Source organism: Mirounga angustirostris, unplaced genomic scaffold (assembly GCF_029215605.1).
Source record: "Mirounga angustirostris isolate CCGP_5_RB_7025 unplaced genomic scaffold, mMirAng1.0.hap1 SCAF_4, whole genome shotgun sequence".
Classification (NCBI taxonomy): domain Eukaryota; kingdom Metazoa; phylum Chordata; class Mammalia; order Carnivora; family Phocidae; genus Mirounga; species Mirounga angustirostris.
This window is the reverse complement of record NW_026991712.1, coordinates 87614090-87630702: the sequence shown is the minus strand read 5'-3', so window position 1 is coordinate 87630702 and position 16613 is coordinate 87614090. Positions and strand designations below refer to the sequence as shown.

The 16613-nt window shown below is 42.8% G+C and overlaps 1 protein-coding gene across 7 annotated transcripts in view; it reads left to right on the top strand.

Annotated features, from left to right (window-relative positions):
• Nucleotides 1-16613, top strand: part of THEM4 (thioesterase superfamily member 4) — a 60611-nt gene that overhangs the window by 431 nt on the left and 43567 nt on the right. For 4 of the 7 annotated variants that reach the window (XM_064588546.1, XM_064588549.1, XM_045896591.3 and 1 more), the window contains exon 2: nt 6896-7079. The exons of 1 other annotated variant lie outside the window; for it this stretch is intronic. In XM_064588546.1, coding sequence (XP_064444616.1) covers nt 6896-7079 — 184 coding nt within the window. Of the gene's footprint in view, nt 1-6895; nt 7080-7439; nt 7604-16613 lie in introns of those variants that run through there. 2 more of the 7 variants (XM_064588548.1, XM_064588547.1) reach the window with 2 other exon arrangements.

The following is a 16613-nucleotide window of genomic DNA, read 5'->3' as shown; positions in this document are numbered from 1 at the left end:
CACACAGGCACGTGGTGGAGTTGGGGTCTGACCTAGGCAGTAACCGCTCCTGACCTTTACGGTAGCATGCTCGCGAGAAGAGCGGCGTCTCTTCCTAGGGTTTCACCCAGATCATCTCTGCCCAACGGATAACTGTACCACTTTCTCACCTTGAAAGGCTGTTGTGAGAGTAAAATGAGGTAACGTTGAACGCGCTGCCTGGCGTTAATACTAAATAAATAATGCTTGTTCTTATATCCCTATGTTTTGCTTCACTGAAGTATTCAATTATTATTAATTAAACCCCAACAATATGTAAGACATTGGTCTCTGATGATATAAAGATGAGTAAGAAAACCCTTTCTCTCAAGGAGCTCACAATCTAGTTGGGAAGAAAAGGATGAAATTGCAAAATTAAAACACTGTATGTTGTCATAAAGTTCTAAGGGAACCTAGAGGGAGGGAACAGTTCCCTACTGAGCAAGAACTGCAAGCTCTTAGACCTTTTTTTTTTTTTTTTTTTTAAAGATTTTATTTATCCATTTGACAGAGAGCTAGCGAGAGCAGGAACACAAGCAGGGGGAGTGGGAGAGGGAGAAGCAGACTTCCCGCCGAGCAGACCTTTCTTTTAAAGAATAATGTGTGCAGACTGGTTATTAATCCTATACCACCTTTCACCTTGGAAAAGAAAACGTCCTGTGCTCCTCTCGCAACAACAAAGATAATTTGTTTCTTTAATTATATGTTGATGCCTTGTAATCTGTGTTGAGAATATTTAACAGTAGTACTTACAGGCTTTGTAAGTCGTTTTTTTTTGGTTCAGTAACTTAATCTTAAAAGGAAATATATTAAAAAGGAGGCATAACTTTAGTTAACAAGTCCCACTTGAAAAATATATAACCAAAGATCAAGCCCTCTATAGAGGGCTAGAAAAGGTAATGATATCCCTAACATTTATCCCTCGGTACACAGTCTGTGCTGGGAATTTTTTTTTTTTTTTTAAGATTTTATTTATTCATTTGAGACACAGATACAGAGAGAGAGAGCATGAGCAGAGGGAGAAGGGAGAAGCAGGCTCCCCGCAGAGCCATGAGTCAGGCGGGGGCGGTGCGTTGGGGGGGGAGCGGAGCTCTCCATCCAGGGAGCCAAAGGCAGACGCGTAACCATCTGAGCCACCCTGGCGCCCCTGTGCTGGGAATTTCCAAGTGCCCTTACATCAAGTATCTCTTAGTTCCTACCCTCTTGAACTGAAACTTTCATTATTTTTTTTCTCACATCAGTGTTCATCTGAGGTCCTAGGATCTACATGCCTCTTAACTAAAATTAGAGATCCAGGAGCACCTGGGTGGCTCAGTCGTTAAGCATCTGCCTTTGGCTCAGGTCGTGTTCCCAGGGTCCTGGGATCGAGCCCCACATCGGGCTCCCTGCTCAGTGGGAAGCCTGCTTCTCCCTCTCCCACTCCCCCTGCTTGTGTTCCCTCTCTCACTGTCTCTCTCTCTCTGTCAAATAAATAAAATCTCAAAAAAGAAAAAAAAAACTTAAAAAAAATAAAATAAAATTATAGATCCACTCCTCCTTTTCCCCCTCCTAACACAAACAGTAACAAGAACCTCCTTTCTTCTTTCCACCCCAGTCTGCAAAGCTACAATTCTGGAATCATCCAAGGCTCTCCTATTTCTGTTTCCCTATGATCAGTCTCTCTCCACATCCCTTGATCCCAGTATCCTAAAAGTCTCTTAAATCTTTTTTTTTCTTCATTTCTTTCTGCCTAGTTCAGCTTCTTTTTTTGTTGTTAAAGATTTTATTTACTTATTTGACGGAGAAAGCACAAGCCCAGGAAGCAGCAGGCAGAGGGAGAGGGAGAAGCAGGCTCCCCACTGAACAGAGAGAGTCCCATGCGGGGCTCAATCCCAGAACCCTGGGATCATGACCTGAGCCGAAGGCAGTTGTTTAACTGACTGAGCCACCCAGGTGCCCCGTACCTAGTTCAGCTTCTAACCATATCTCATCTGGATCTTTGCAACAGTTTTAACTGCTTTCCCTGCGATTCCCCTCACCTTTCAATTCATCCTTTACACCAGAGCAAGGTTTCTAAAACCTAAGTTCATGTTACTTCTTTGCTTAAAATTCCATAAGGCTCCCCATAGTGGAAAAAAGTATTTTATCATTCATATACCACCTTCATGGTTTTTTAAAGACTGCCTTTCTTTAATGAGTTTCATCCTAAGGAATAACATTTGTGAGATCACCAAGTGTGATGTGTTATTTATGTCCTTTGGTATTATGTATTTAAAAATACATATGCTGTAATCCTTGTGCTACCTAAAATCATCTTTCATTTTGGTGTTTGGAAACTTTGACCTAGCAGATGAAATCTAAGCCCTGTGTTAAGGCCAAAGAGGCTCGATGGTGTGTTCCCCTTCTTTGCCATCCACATCTGGCTGCTACTCTCATTGCATCTTACGTCCATGAAGACTGAAATCCTGCAGTTCTTCCCCATCGTGTCAAACAGTTGTGTCACCTCTTTGTGCCTTTGTTTGGTGTAGCCCTCCCATTCTCTCCTTAGTGAACTTTTTATCCTTTAGAAATCACTTCATCAGTCCTCATCTTTTTGAAGTTTTTCCTGAATGTCACTCCTGTGTCTTTTTGTACTTCTGTTACAGTATTTTTCACACCTGCGGCTGCCAGCACTTGAGGGCAGGGCCTGTCTTAACCAGTTCCTGGCACAGAACCAGGCATATAGCAGATTTTAAAAAGTTCACTGTGTTTAAGTGAATCCCACACTTCAAAGTTAAAATGGTAGGAGAGCCCACAGCCAAGGGAGTCATTCTAGTTCCTAAAAGTCTTCAGTTATCTCTGGGGTGCCTGGGTGGCTCAGTCATTAGGCCTCTGCCTTCGGCTCAGATCGTGATCCCAAGTTCCTGGGATCGAGCCCCACATTGGGCTCCCTGCTCAGCGGGAAGTCTGCTTCTCCCTCTCCCACTCCCCCTGTTTGTGTTCCCTCTCTCGCTGTGTCTCTCTCTGTCAAATAAATAAATAAAATCTTTAAACGAAAGTCTTCAATTATCTCTATCACCCTGGTCCATAAAAAGATGCTGGAACTGATCCATCCTAGAGTTCCCTATTTAAATAAGACCTATGGATGAGCCAAATCCTACACATTCTGTTCTACCTCTCAACTGGCATGTATTGCTCAGTGCATATTTATCTGTGACTACTTGTGTTTATTTCCAGAATTCATGTACTTTAAAAGCCACATGATTGAGACTGGATTCTAAGGAAATAATCCAAAATAGAGAAAAGGCTATATTCATAATTTTCCAATGAACATTTTTATTTAGAGCAGCAAAAGATTAGAAACACTTTAAATGCCTAACTTAGGGGCGCCTGGGTGGCTCAGTCGTTAAGCGTCTACCTTCAGCTCAGGTCATGATCCCAGCGTCCTGGGATCGAGCCCCACATCGGGCTCCCTGCTCCGTGGGAAACCTGCTTCTCCCTCTCCCACTCTCCCTGCTTGTGTTCCCTCTCTCACTGTGTCTCTCTCTGTCAAATAAATAAATAAAATCTTTTTTAAAAAATGTTTAAAAAAAAATAAATGCCTAATTTAACTGGTTAGGTAAATTATAGTAAATGAGTCTAAAGCACTTTTTCTGCTGTTGAAAATGGTGATAATTGAGATTAAGGACATGAAAAAGTGGGCACTAAATAATTTTAAGTGGTGAGGCAGGAAGAAAAAATACATTTCTTACTGAAATTACAAGTGTATTAAGAAAGATTACATTTAGGGGCACCTGGGTGACTCAGTTGATTAAGCAACCAACTCTTGATTTCAGGTCAAGATCTCAGGGTCATGCTCTGTGTCAGGCTCCATGGTCAGCTCAGTGGACGGTCTGCTTGAGAGTCTCTCTCCCTCTTCCTTCCCATCTGCTCCTCCCCTGCCAGCAACCTGCTCTCTCTCCTAAATAAATGAGAGAAAGATCACATTTAAGATAAGTTGGTAGAAAGACATCAACATTTATCATTGTTTGCTTTTATTTTTGAGAGAGAGCGCGTTCTGATGAGCATGAGTAGGGGCAAGGGCAGAGGGAGCCTGCTTCGGCTGGATGGGATCATGACCTGAGCCAAAGACAGACACTTAGCCCACTGAGCCACCCAGGCACCCATAAATTGTTTTTTCCTTTCTTTCCCAGATTTTCTGAACTGGGTTCTAAAGAGATAGCGAATCCAAAACCATAGGAAAAAAACAAAGGTACAAATCCTGGGTTAGGGAGTGGAGTAGTCTCGACCCTGCTCACATTTCCCCTCATGAAGTTGATACTTCTTCTGTTCAGTCAAGGAGTTGTTAATTCTGTGGAGTTTTTGAGACAGGCTGCCTATATTCTCAACCATCAGGCCAGAATCAGAGCTGGCCAGATCAGAGCCAGCCGAGGTGTCAGCATGTCAGTGGAAGGCTGGTTGGCTGGTTCTTCCATCACATCACAGCCTTGCTGTTTTTGTATCGGGGTGTGGTCCATGATGAGGGAGCAGAGGATGGCTGAAGATGGAGCATAAACTGACACCCTGCAACCTCCCCCCCCCCCCCCCCCCCCCCCCCCGGTGGGACATGGACATGTGTGACATTCTTCCAGGAATCTCCCAACTATCTTAATGTTAACGCCTTGGTAGAAGGGAAAAACAACCTTGACAATGGCAAGGCCTCCGGTATCTTGTAGGTCCTCTTTGGTATCTTGTAGGTCCTCTTTAGCACATGAAAGTTCTTTTGAAACCTCCCTTTTTTCTTACCTCCCCCAACCCAGTAGTGTATAATCAGCCACCCCTCACAACCGCAGTGCAGCAGCTCTTTCTGCTTACGGCTCCTGTCCCCGTGCTTTAATATAAAATCACCTTTTTGCACCATAGACTTCTCAAGAATTCTTTCTTGGCCATCAGCTTCGAACCCTAGTAACGTCTTTCCTACATCAGTCCAAGTATTGTAGATACATTGAATCTGAATTAACAAGGGTGACTGGAAGTGGAATGCCATAGAGTTGATAGTTTCTGTGATCTTAAATATTCCAAGATTTCTGCTGAAGCCAAAAAAAAAAAAAACCCTCCCCCCCAAAAAATTTTTTCCTTTCCAGTGCCTATGGCCATTTGCTTTGTCCTCCTTCTAAGTCACCCTTTGTCTGCCTCCAGGGTCTCTGCACCATTCCACTTGCTGCCTGGGCATGAGTGGTAGCATTGCTCAGTGCTGCAGAGAAATAGCATAGTAACCATGGCTTCCGCGGTTCCATGGCTTCCAGGAAGCCATGGTTACTATGACACCAAGCACCTGCCCCCCCCCCCAACTTCCTCCTCCTCTTTATATTCTCTTTCTTGGTAATTGGCTCTGCCACTCACCATGTTGCATAATTCAGAAACCTGGGGTTGGTGTTTGTATTTTTACTCTTCCCTTACTCTTTATCTGCTTCATACAGTCATAATTTTCACTTGGGTTACCTCTAAAAGCCTCGACACAGGGTCCTCACATCCAGTGTTGTCCCTCCCACTATCTTTCTTATGATGGTCAGATCAGATCTTGTCATTTCCCTATTGAAATCCCTCTGGGAACAACTGCAGATACAGACCGGTTCAGGCCAACTAGCTTAGTATGGAAGTTCTCCCAGCCAAGCCTTTGTCTGCATCTCTGTAGCCATCTGCTCTTCCCCTTGCACTGAAACAAAGCCAAGCTTCTTTTAGGCCTTAGTTTCATCATCTGTAAAATGGGGATAATAATTAGTACCTACTTCGTAAGTATTTCGTAAATGTGGTTGTTATGAGGCTCCACAAAACTGTCATGCCTCCTTGCTTTTGCATATGCCTACAATACCCTTTCTAGCTGGCTAATTTCTGCTTGTTCAATTGATGTGGGAAACAAAGAAGAAAAATTAGTAAATTTCCTTACTGCCTACAGCCCATTGACAAGTCCTTGAAACAGGCAAAGTGACATACTCCTCTAGGAACTCAGCTGCCTCCATGTTAATACTTTGCTGAGGGCAAAAGGCAATCTTAGCCTGCCCCCCTGGATCCTGTAAGTCTACTTTAACATCTAAAAATTCCGTTGGAAACTTCCTTTATCTCTACCCCCACCAGATACATGTTGGCAATCATCCCCCAAGCATATGACCCACTGATATACATCTGAAGGGTCTCGTGACTCAGGTTTTATTAGACAGTAATAAATGACCTTTTCCCAGCAATAGCTAGCCCCCTCAAGATCCTGGAAACCTTGATTCCAAAATTCCTTAGAGACTTACCTATCCCTACCCCCTTCCCAATTTGAAGGTATATAATCACCACCCCTCATGACTCCACTGAAGCTCTTTCCGCCCATGGTCCTGTTCCCGTGCTCTAATAAAACCACTTTTTGCACTGGAGACGGCTCAAGAATTCTTTCCTGGCCATTGGCTTCGAACCCTAACATCTTCTCTACATCAAAATCAAGATTCAGGTCAAAGAACTCCTCCCTGAACCCCACCCCACCCCCCATCTGAATTAAACACCTCTCCCCTGTGCTCTGGCTCCTGCATACCCCACTGGTAACACTTTTTACATGGAGGAAAATGTGTGTCCTTCATCTGTTTATCTCCAGTTCCTGGCTCACCTGTGCTTGATTAAGGTGTTTTGTTTGGTTTTGTTTTAAAAGAAAGGAATCCACAGACCTGAGCTTAATGCTTCTCTGCTAGTAGCTAGTGGGGTGACACTGAGCAATCACTTACCCTCTCTCTCAATCTCTCCTCCTCTCAAGGAGGTTGGATCAGCTGATTCTTAAAATGTGCTTCCACTCTGAAATGACCAACTTCTGGAAGAGGCAGCCAGATAGTCTCAGAAAATAGGAGAATATGTTACAAGATAGGGTTCACTCTCCATTCTTCTTTTTCTCCTCTCTTTCTTTTAGAGGTCATTTTCTTCAGAGGTCATTTATGTGGACCATTCTCTCCCCAACCCCAGCTGGAGCAAGGACATGAGACTCCTTTTTGACCAGTTCATGAAGAAAACTGAAGATGGCTCTTGGAAACGTTTGCCTTCACATAAATCTGTATCTCCTCAAAGGACTGAAGAGGTCAAAACCTTTTTTCCTGGTAGGAACAACCACTGTCTCATAAAGAATATTTAAATGTCAAATATAAAACAAAATATTGAGGCATTGGTTACTATGTGGAAATGTTGGGGCCTGGAGCCAATGGCCAGGAAAGAATTCTCGAGATGTCTTTGCAAAAAGGTGGTTTTATTAAAGCACGGGGACAGGATCCTTGGGCAGAGGTGGTTTTATTAAAGCACTGGGACAGGACCTTTGGGCCGAAAGAGCTGCACTGATTATACACTTTGGGGTTGGGGGAGAAGACCAAGGGAAGTTTCCAAAAGTCTTTCATATGCTACAGAAGACTCACTGGATCCTGGAAGCCTGGCTATTGTCAAGCTAAAGTTGTTTTTCCCTCTAGCAAAACATTAACATTAAGACCCTTGGGAGTTTCCTGGAGGAATGTCCTGCTCTGTCTGCCTCAAGTATTTGTCACTTGGCTGCAGGATATGAGGAAATTATTTTTAACTACATTTCCTTCTGCCTTTATTCCCCACATCAGTTACCGCTTGAAGAGGGAAGGATGTAAGTAATGCAGGGGTTTCTTTACTCTCTATTGTCTTTGTTTGTTTGTTTTTTAAGTAGGCTCCACGCCCAACACGTCTGCTGTTCCTCAAAATAATCTTGATGCCAAAGAGCTGTATTTTGGGTTGATGAATTCTGCTGTCGTTCATTCCCGTCTTTGAAGCTTCCCCAAGAAGTTTCATGTCTTTGAATGAGTCTGTTAGTCCTGAGAATACATTAGTTAAACAGTTGTGTCTCATTTTAGGAGGTGGTATTTATTGCAGGGGGGCTCTACATGGCATGAGCAGTCACCTATTTAATAAGAGGCGTTTTTTAATGGAAACAAAAGAAAAAGGTTAATAGTTGGAACAAACCGTAAACTCTGTTTTTGAGTCCAGAGGACAGTCAAGATTTCTAGATGTTGGGCTCAGAGCATCTCAGATGGAGTGAGGGCCCTGCCAAAAAACAAAATTCATCCGAGCAAATTTGAAGATCTAATTGGCTTTATTGAATGATTCATGAATCGGGCAGCATCCCATCTGGCAAGTAGAAAGGGGCTCCCAAGAGTTGTACAAAATGGAAGGTTTTTGGGGTGCCTGGGTGGCTCAGTCGTTAAGCGTCTGCTTCGGCTCAGGTCATGATCCCAGGGTCCTGGGATCAAGCCCCGCATCGGGCTTCCCGCTCAGCGGGAGGCCTGCTTCTCCCTCTCCCACTCCCCCTGCTTGTGTTCCCTCTCTCGCTGTCTCTCTCTCTGTCAAAGAAATAAATAAATAAAATCTTTAAAAAAAAAAAAAAAGGGAGGTTTTTATAAGAAGGAGGGTGGGGCAAGGAGTTAATGGCAAAAGAAAAGAAAGGATTCCAGGCAAGGTCACTATCACTTGGGGGAAAGGGCAGGGGGTCTTATCATGCAGATGACCTCATTTGCCTTTGAGGATAGAGAGGACCTAGGTAACAGATTACCTCATTGATGATGACCAGAAAATTCCAGCTGACTCAGTTAAAACATTTCTGGGGGAGGCTGACACTACAGTTAGGTTAGATATTAAACCCCAGTTTGGGGGCGCCTGGGTGGCTCAGATGGTTAAGCAGCTGCTTTCCAGTCAGGGCTCCCTGCTCAGTGGGGAGCCTGCTTCTCCCTCTGCCTGCTGCTCCCCCTGCTTGTGCTCTCTCGCTCTCTGTCAAATAAATATAAATAAACCCCAGTTTGGTGACTTGGCCTAAGCGACACTGATGTGGGAAACAAAAGCAAAAGGAGAAATTAAGGCCAAAATTGTGACTTGTTTTACAAATTAGTCTTAATTTGGCTCTTTCTGGAAATGAGAGTGATTACAGAGAGAAAAATATGTGTCAATAACCCATCTTTGCAGATGTTAAATTCTAGTTCTCATTGTCTTTGAATGTTTGTTGTTTGCCTAAGCTAGACAACTTGAGGTAAACTTCAGAGAAATTGCACAATAGCTCATGTATAGACATTCTTTGTGCTCATCAGAGGTTCCTGGTGTCAAAGCAACCCGAGGTGCCCCTTGAATGAAATTGCTATGATCACCACCCTGCCATTAAAGTCCCGGTAGGAGGGATGCTCGCATCCCCCAGCTTGCCCATCGAATTCTAGACTGTAAAATGGGTGCCAGCATGTGGACCAAGATACCATACCTTGCCTTGCCCTGAAGAACCCCCCATTTTTAACCCATGGAAAACATTAGGAAAGTTTTTACAAGGGGAAATTGCCCCTATAGTTTGTTGTAAGTGGAGGACATTGACAGAAGACAGTAGAGATAGAAATCCGTCATGGTCTAAGCGACATTCCAACACATGTAGTCTTTACAGCCAACTTCTCTAGGAAATTGTCCCAGTTGGGCTTTAATTCAGTTGGGTACTGGTTTCAGCCGGTTCCAAGTGGAAGTCTCGTGGCCAGAGATCACTAGACCAGAGATGTGGAGAACATCACATTAAACCAGTGAGGAGGAAACCTCACATGGGAGTCTTAAGATTGGCAGCTGTGCTAGCAACTTAGGTGGCTGTCCCGTGCCCAGAAAAGACAACTTTGTATAAGGACAGGAATAAAGCGAGGACATCAAGAAACTAAGTTTCTGGGTCTTACTACCATTCCGGCCAGGGTACTAACTTCCAGCCAAAAGGCAGGCTTTCTCCTCCCCGTAGAGTGGCCCCAAGCTAGAGGATTGCAGCCTGAGCAGTTGACCTGAAAGTGTTCCAATAAGACCATACTCCATGGGGGCGCCTGGGTGGCTTAGATCGTTAAGTGTCTGCCTTCGGCTCAGGTCATGATCTCCAGGTCGTGGGATCAAGCCCCGCATCCGGCTCCCTGCTTGGCGGGGAGCCTGCTTCTCCCTCTCCCTCTACTGTTCCCCCGCTCGTGCTCTCTCTCTCTCTCTCTGTCTCAAATGAATAAACAAAAAATTCTTGAAAAAATAAATATTATTTAAAAAAAAAAAAAAGGACCATACTCCATGAAAATCCCCTGAAATGAGAGTAAAGGAAGAGAAGAGAAAGTACTCACCAAGTTTACAGAGAAGCTCAGAGTGCAGATGAAAAGACCGAGCCACACATTCAGGCGCCGAGTGATGTGGCAGTGTTGGAGTTGGGAGCCAACAGCCCAAAAAGAATTAACGTCTTTGGTGCAAAAAGACGGTTTTATTAAAGGACAGGGGCAGGTAGATAGAGCTGCACTGGGGTCATGAGGAGTGGCCCATTATATACTTTCAAGTTGGGAGGGGGTTAGGGATAGCATAAGTCTCTAAGGAATTTTGAAAGCATCTTTTCCAGGACCTTGAGGGGGCTAGCTATTGTTGGGAAAAGGTCATTTATTATTGTCTAATAAAACCTGAGTCATGAGACCCTTCAGATGTAGATTAGTGGGCCATATGCTTAGAGGATGATTGCTAACATGTATTTTGGGGTGGGGAGTAGAGATAAAGGAAGTTTCCAAAGGAATTTTTATGTGTTAGAGTAGACTCACAGGATCCTGGGGGTCAGGCTAAGATTGCCTTTTGCCCTCGGCAAAGTATTAGCATAAAGGCAGCTGAGTTCCTAGAGGAATATGTCACTCTGCCCGTTTCAAGGACTTGTAGGCAGTAGGAAATTTAATTTCTTCTTTTGCCTTTGTTTCCCACATCAGGAGCTACTTCACAAAGTAATGGTCTCTTCTCCTGGGTGAGGAAGAGTTATGCCCCTTTGCTTCTAGTAAAGCGTTTTATAGGGTTTTTTTAAATTAGCTAATAGAGAGGAGCTTACTCTTTAACTTTGGGTGTATCACTTATATTGGGCGGTTGGTTTTTCCGCTGTCCTACCTAGGGTTGTGGAATAACCTACAGGGAGCATGTTAGAAGGTGGAGGATAGACAGTAAAGTATCCCCAAGCTAAGAAGGCACTTTGAGACCAGAAAACAAAGCAGGCCACTCCATACAGTTTACATAGAGTTTTATTCAAGGTAACTTATTGACAGAGGGATTCAGGTGGAGAACAGTCCACAGTAGCTGCATAGTTAATTCTCCACGAAATCCAGACCTCAGTCCACAGATTGTATAGAGTGAGGGGAACACACAGAAGATCACTGTAGTGAGATCAGAAGGCTTGCACTCACCTCAGAGGGCTTGCATGCACCTTATTTGACAGCTGGCCTTTAATTAGATCTTGTGGCACCACCTGTGCATCAGGAAAAACTGTTATCTCTAACAGATTCATGGGAGGGTAAAATAAGCCTCCCCCCCCCCATCCTGGCCGGCATTTCTAAGGTATGTATATTCATCTCCAAGGGGCCCAGAACATGTAGCCCCAAGAGAGGTTACTGAGCAAATGTGAACAAGACGGAGGGCCAAAGATGGGGTCAGTATTGTCAGCACAACGCTCCTACAGAACAATTTTAAGAATGTCCAGCTGATGTGGCTTTTATAGCCAGAGGGAGTGGGGTCTTGTGATTCTTTTTATGACCTGCTGACTTAAGAGTCAACCTAAAAACCAAAATGGCTTTACGTTGGTCAACTTCCCTCCTGAGCCTCCATTCCCTCCTTCCTCAGTTATGTAAAGGTCAAGTTGATGATTAGCTTGGGGTCAATCACAGGTGGGGGTCTTGCTGGTCTAGGCAGTCCTTATTGCTTGAGGGGGGTAGTTTTTGTTCCCTAGGCAGGATACTTTGCCTGGAGGGCTTTTTGCCTGAGTTATGAGCTGCAAAGAAGAACTTAATCAATTAGAAAGCTCGAGATCAAAACGAGGTAGTTGAAAGCCATACTCGGGCAGTCTCATTCATTTTCCTGGTTTGCAGTTTGACTATCTCTGGTGATGTCATCAGGTGTGAACCTTCTGAATAGCCCAACTGCAACAGGTAAGAACACTGTCCACACATGAGCTCTTACGAAATTTCTGTCAAGTTGTCCAGTTTCAGTTTGCAGGGCTTCAGGAAAAGCAGTTTTCTTCTTAGTGATTCCAAGTCAGAAGGGTGGGAGAAAATTGGAAATGTTTGGAGAGTCATAGTCAGATATTTGAGGAAACTAGAAGAATTTAGGATCCAGGTCAGTTTGCAGATAGATAACAACTTCAAAGAAAGCAAACAGCACTGGGATCTGATGTCCACAAAGGTGCTATTGAAACGTACTTTTTCTCTGCAGTCATCCATTTGTATCAGAGATAATCACGATAAGACTAATTTGTTTGCAGAATGAATCTAGTCTCATTAAACATAGCCTTATTATTTACATAAGTACCACAAGAATAGTGACTGGCCACATGGGTTTTTTGGGGTTTTTCTTTTCTTTCTTTTAAGATTTTATTTATTTATTTGAGTGAGAAAGAGTGTGAGTGAGCACAAGCAGGGGGAGCAGCAGAGGGAGAAGGAGACGCAGACTCCCCACTGAGCAGGGGGCTAGATCCCAGGACCCTGGTGAGCTGAAGGCAGATGCTTCACCGACTGAGCCACCCAGGCGTCCCTGGGTTTGCTTTTCATAAGGAATCTCAGATTGGACTTATATTTTATTATTATTATTATATTTGCCAGAGAGCACACAAGCAGGGAGAGTGGCAGACAGAGGGAGAAGCAAGCTCCCTGCTGAGGAGGGATCCCGATGCGGGACTTGATCCGAGGTCTGGGATCATGATCTGAGCCAAAGGCAGCTGCTTAACCAACTGAGCCATCCAAGCGTCCCTCAGTTTAGACTTTTAAAAGCCACTCAAGGCCAGAAACCAAGCCAAGGACTCACTGTCCTTGCCTGCAATACCTTTGAATTTGAGTGGATTCCTCTCTTCTCAGGGCCCCCAAAATATTCTGAACTTCTCAGGCTGCCAGGAAGTGACCGTCTTTAGCCGCTGTAATGCCAGGAACCCAGTAAGCAAGATGCCAGGCAGTTTTCTGAAGGGGCTTTATTGGCTCCATAAAGTCAGCCTTAGTTCCATGAGGCTGTTTGGTCTTGTCTGTGTCTGTTACAAAGAACAGATTATCTGCAAATAAATATATTACTGTGAAAATAAGAATACTTAATAAGCATTTCCAAATTCTGATGAGATGAGGTAAGGAAAAAGATAAATGTTTCAGTTTTGCTTATCTTCATCAATTCGTTTAGTCCCTTATAATTGATTCTTGTTTTGCTTGATCTTGGCAGTTTTGTGAATTGAGTTTTCCAGTAGAGTTATGGAAATTCTTACCCAGTTCAGTAGTATGATTACTTAAAGTTATCAGAAACCTGTGCATATAAGAGTCCTTTTCTTTTTTTTCTTTTTTAAAAGATTTTTATTTATTTATTTAATTGACACAGAGAGAGAGCATAAGCAGGGTGAACAGCAGGCAGAGGGAGAAGCAGGCTCCTGGCTGAGCAGGGAGTCCGATGTGGGGCTCGATCCCAGGATGCTAGGATCATGACCTGAGCTGAAGGCAGACACTTAACCGACTGAGCCACCCAGGGGCCCCAAGAGTCCTTTTCTTGAATCTCAGAAGACAAAGCACTTTTTTTGCAAAATCATCAGAGTAAAACTCTAAATGACAAAAAGACTTAAAAAATGGCCTTGGTTAAAGATCTGATGAGAGTTCATTCTAATGCAAATGACAAGGAACTGGTTATTTCTGTGGCACAGATTTTAAGATAACTAGAATTATGACTGATAACATTATACCAGGACACAGCAGATTGCTAGGAATTTTACACGATTTAAATAGTTAAGTATCTCTCCTTTAGAAGATGTACCAGGGAACATGCTGGGAAATCCCACAGTTAGTCTGAGTTCAAAAAAAAAAAGACCTGACTTAGATTTTGGTTAGGGGAAGTTTGTCAAATATCAAATGTTTTAGAACACCTTATTAAATAGGTCACTGTGAAACAAAAACTTCTGTGAATAGAGAAGACTCAGTTTCTTAAGTAATCAAAGACCTGCAAAAGACAACACGAAGCATAGGAAATGGTGTTGGTAAGATCAAAATCTTTGCTTTCTAGGCAGGTTGCTTAAAAGGTAAAAAACAAAAACAAAAACAAAAAACAAACACAAAAAAACCTTCCACAATCTCTTATCAAGAGCAGACCAATAGTCTAAAGAAGACTGTGTCCTTGGGGCGCCTAGGTGGCTCAGTCGTTAAGTGTCTGGGGTCAGGTCATGATCCCAGGGCCCTGGGATCGAGCCCCGCATCGGGCTCCCTGCTTGGTGGGAAGCCTGCTTCTCCCTCTCCCACCCGCCCTGCTTGTGTTCCCTCTCTCACTGTGTCTCTCTCTGTCAAATAAATAAATAAATAAAATCTTTAAAAAAAAAAAAGAAAAAGAAAACTGTGTTCTTCTAATAGATGAAAGGTGGTTCAATTTTTTTTTTTTTTTTTTAAGATTTTATTTATTTATCTGACAGAGACAGCGAGAGAGGGAACACAGCAGGGAGAGTAGGAGAGGGAGAAGCAGGCTTCCCGTGGAGTAGGGAGCCCGATGCGGGGCTCAATCCCAGGACCCTGGGATCAGGCCCTGAGCCAAAGGCAGACATTTAACGGCTGAGCCACCCAGGCACCCCAAAATGTGGTTGAATTTTAACTTTGTACAAGCATTCTATTAAAACTTACTTTAAAAACTCTTATGATACGGGGACCTGGCTAGCTCAGTTGGTGGAGCATGCGACTCTTGATCTTGGCGGTGTGAGTTAGAGCCCCATATTGTGTGTAGAGATTGCTTAACAATTAAATCTTTAAGGGGCGCCTGGGTGGCTCAGTCGTTAAGCGTCTGCCTTTGGCTCAGGTCGTGATCCCAGGGTCCTGGGATTGAGCCCCACATTGGGCTTCCTGCTTCGTGGGAAGCCTGCTTCTCCCTCTCCCACTGCCCCTGCTTGTGTTCCTTCTCTCGCTGTGTCTCTCTCTGTCAAATAAATAAAAGCTTTAAAACAACAACAACAACAACAAAAAATTAAATCTTAAAAAAAAAAACCCTCGTAATAATTTCATACAGTTCTAGCCACCTTGACCACACAAGGTAAGATTCTCTCTCCCTCTCCTCAACTTTATCTCCTTAGTTTGTCCTTTATTCTCCTCTTTTCATTCTGAAACAACTAGTTATTCTACTTGAGGACAAATTTACTTTTTTTTCCTTAACAAAAATACATCTCCATACCTCATACCTGTTCTTACTAAAAATACATCCTACTTGCTTTGCATAGTTGTTTCCCTTATTACTTGTAGTATGTTGAATGACATATATTAGAATTCTTAACCTATAGAAACCTTAGTTTCTAGTGAAAATGAAGAAGTAAGCAATTATGAACTGTGTCATGCCAGTATTGTGGAGATTGGCAAATTTGTGAATACATTTTTATAATTTCTAGAAGCATACACTTCCTCACAGTACAGTTTTTCAGTGTGGCACAAGACATGTTTACTAACAGACTCCATTATGTTTAGCTCCTCTGTAATAAGAGGCTACAAGCAGGTAAACTTAGGCTTAATATTTAACAATTAATGTTTCAATATTTTATCTTATTTGGAAATGATCTAGATATTTAATGAATATCCATAACTTAGCAAAACTCTAAGAATATTAAGTTACCAAAGAGATTTAAGAAATTATTTTTAGGTAGACATAAAATCTAATTGTTCATTTATAAACATTTAGCTTACATCTGTTTAATTCATTTATTCTTAGCAATGTTTACATTATTCATGAGAATTTCATCATCTTAAGTTATTTTTCTTAACAAATTTTGTAACAGATAACATGAGCTCATTTGACTCATAAACCAGGTAGAAAAAGTTGTATGTCTGCATTTAGTGCTGACAACTCTGAAAGTGTGTCTGTTTTTCTGGGTTAGTGCTTGTTTTAGTAAACCTACAATATTTCTATTTATCAAAGATTACCCAAGTCATGTGAATTTGAAAAACATTTGGGTAGTCTCTTTATTTCTGAGTTTTCCCTCAAACGTAATTTATATAAGCACTTTTTTTTTTTTTAAGCCAATAAAGTAGAGCTCTTTTTACAGAGTAATTTTGGCAATGCCACCCAGAGGTAGAAAAATATCACACATCTAGAACATACATATATAGACATACATAAACATACAGACAAATGCAAACAGAAATCTTATACTCAGTAGTTTATAAAAGAACAATTGAATCCAAATTGTGTTTCAGGCAGATGGAATAAGTTAGGGTTAACCCACTAAGCTAAAGCTTTTTACAAATATTTGTGTAGAAGACTTAAGAATTTTTCATTTGCCCCATTTCCAAATAGCTCCTTTTCCCTTTGCAGCCTCAGAGAGTTGCTTGGGGTCTCTGGGTCCCTAGAGAGCCCCCAGTAGAGGAAAGCGGACTGCAGCTCAAGTGGCTGTAGGGAGCTGAGGGGCTGAAGTGGGAAGGGAAAATACGGCTGGGGTGGAGAAGGTTTGGACGAGGTAAGAGTTTGAAGCAGGGGACATAGCAAGGATTCGGGGAATTGAATGGAAGATGGAAGGTGACAAAAGGAAGAACAGAAGCAGTAGGAAGAAGAGGTCCCTGAGGAGCTAATCTAGGGAGATCTTAAGTTTCCCAAAGAAGCCAGTTAAGTTCCAAATTATACTTAGTTAAATCATG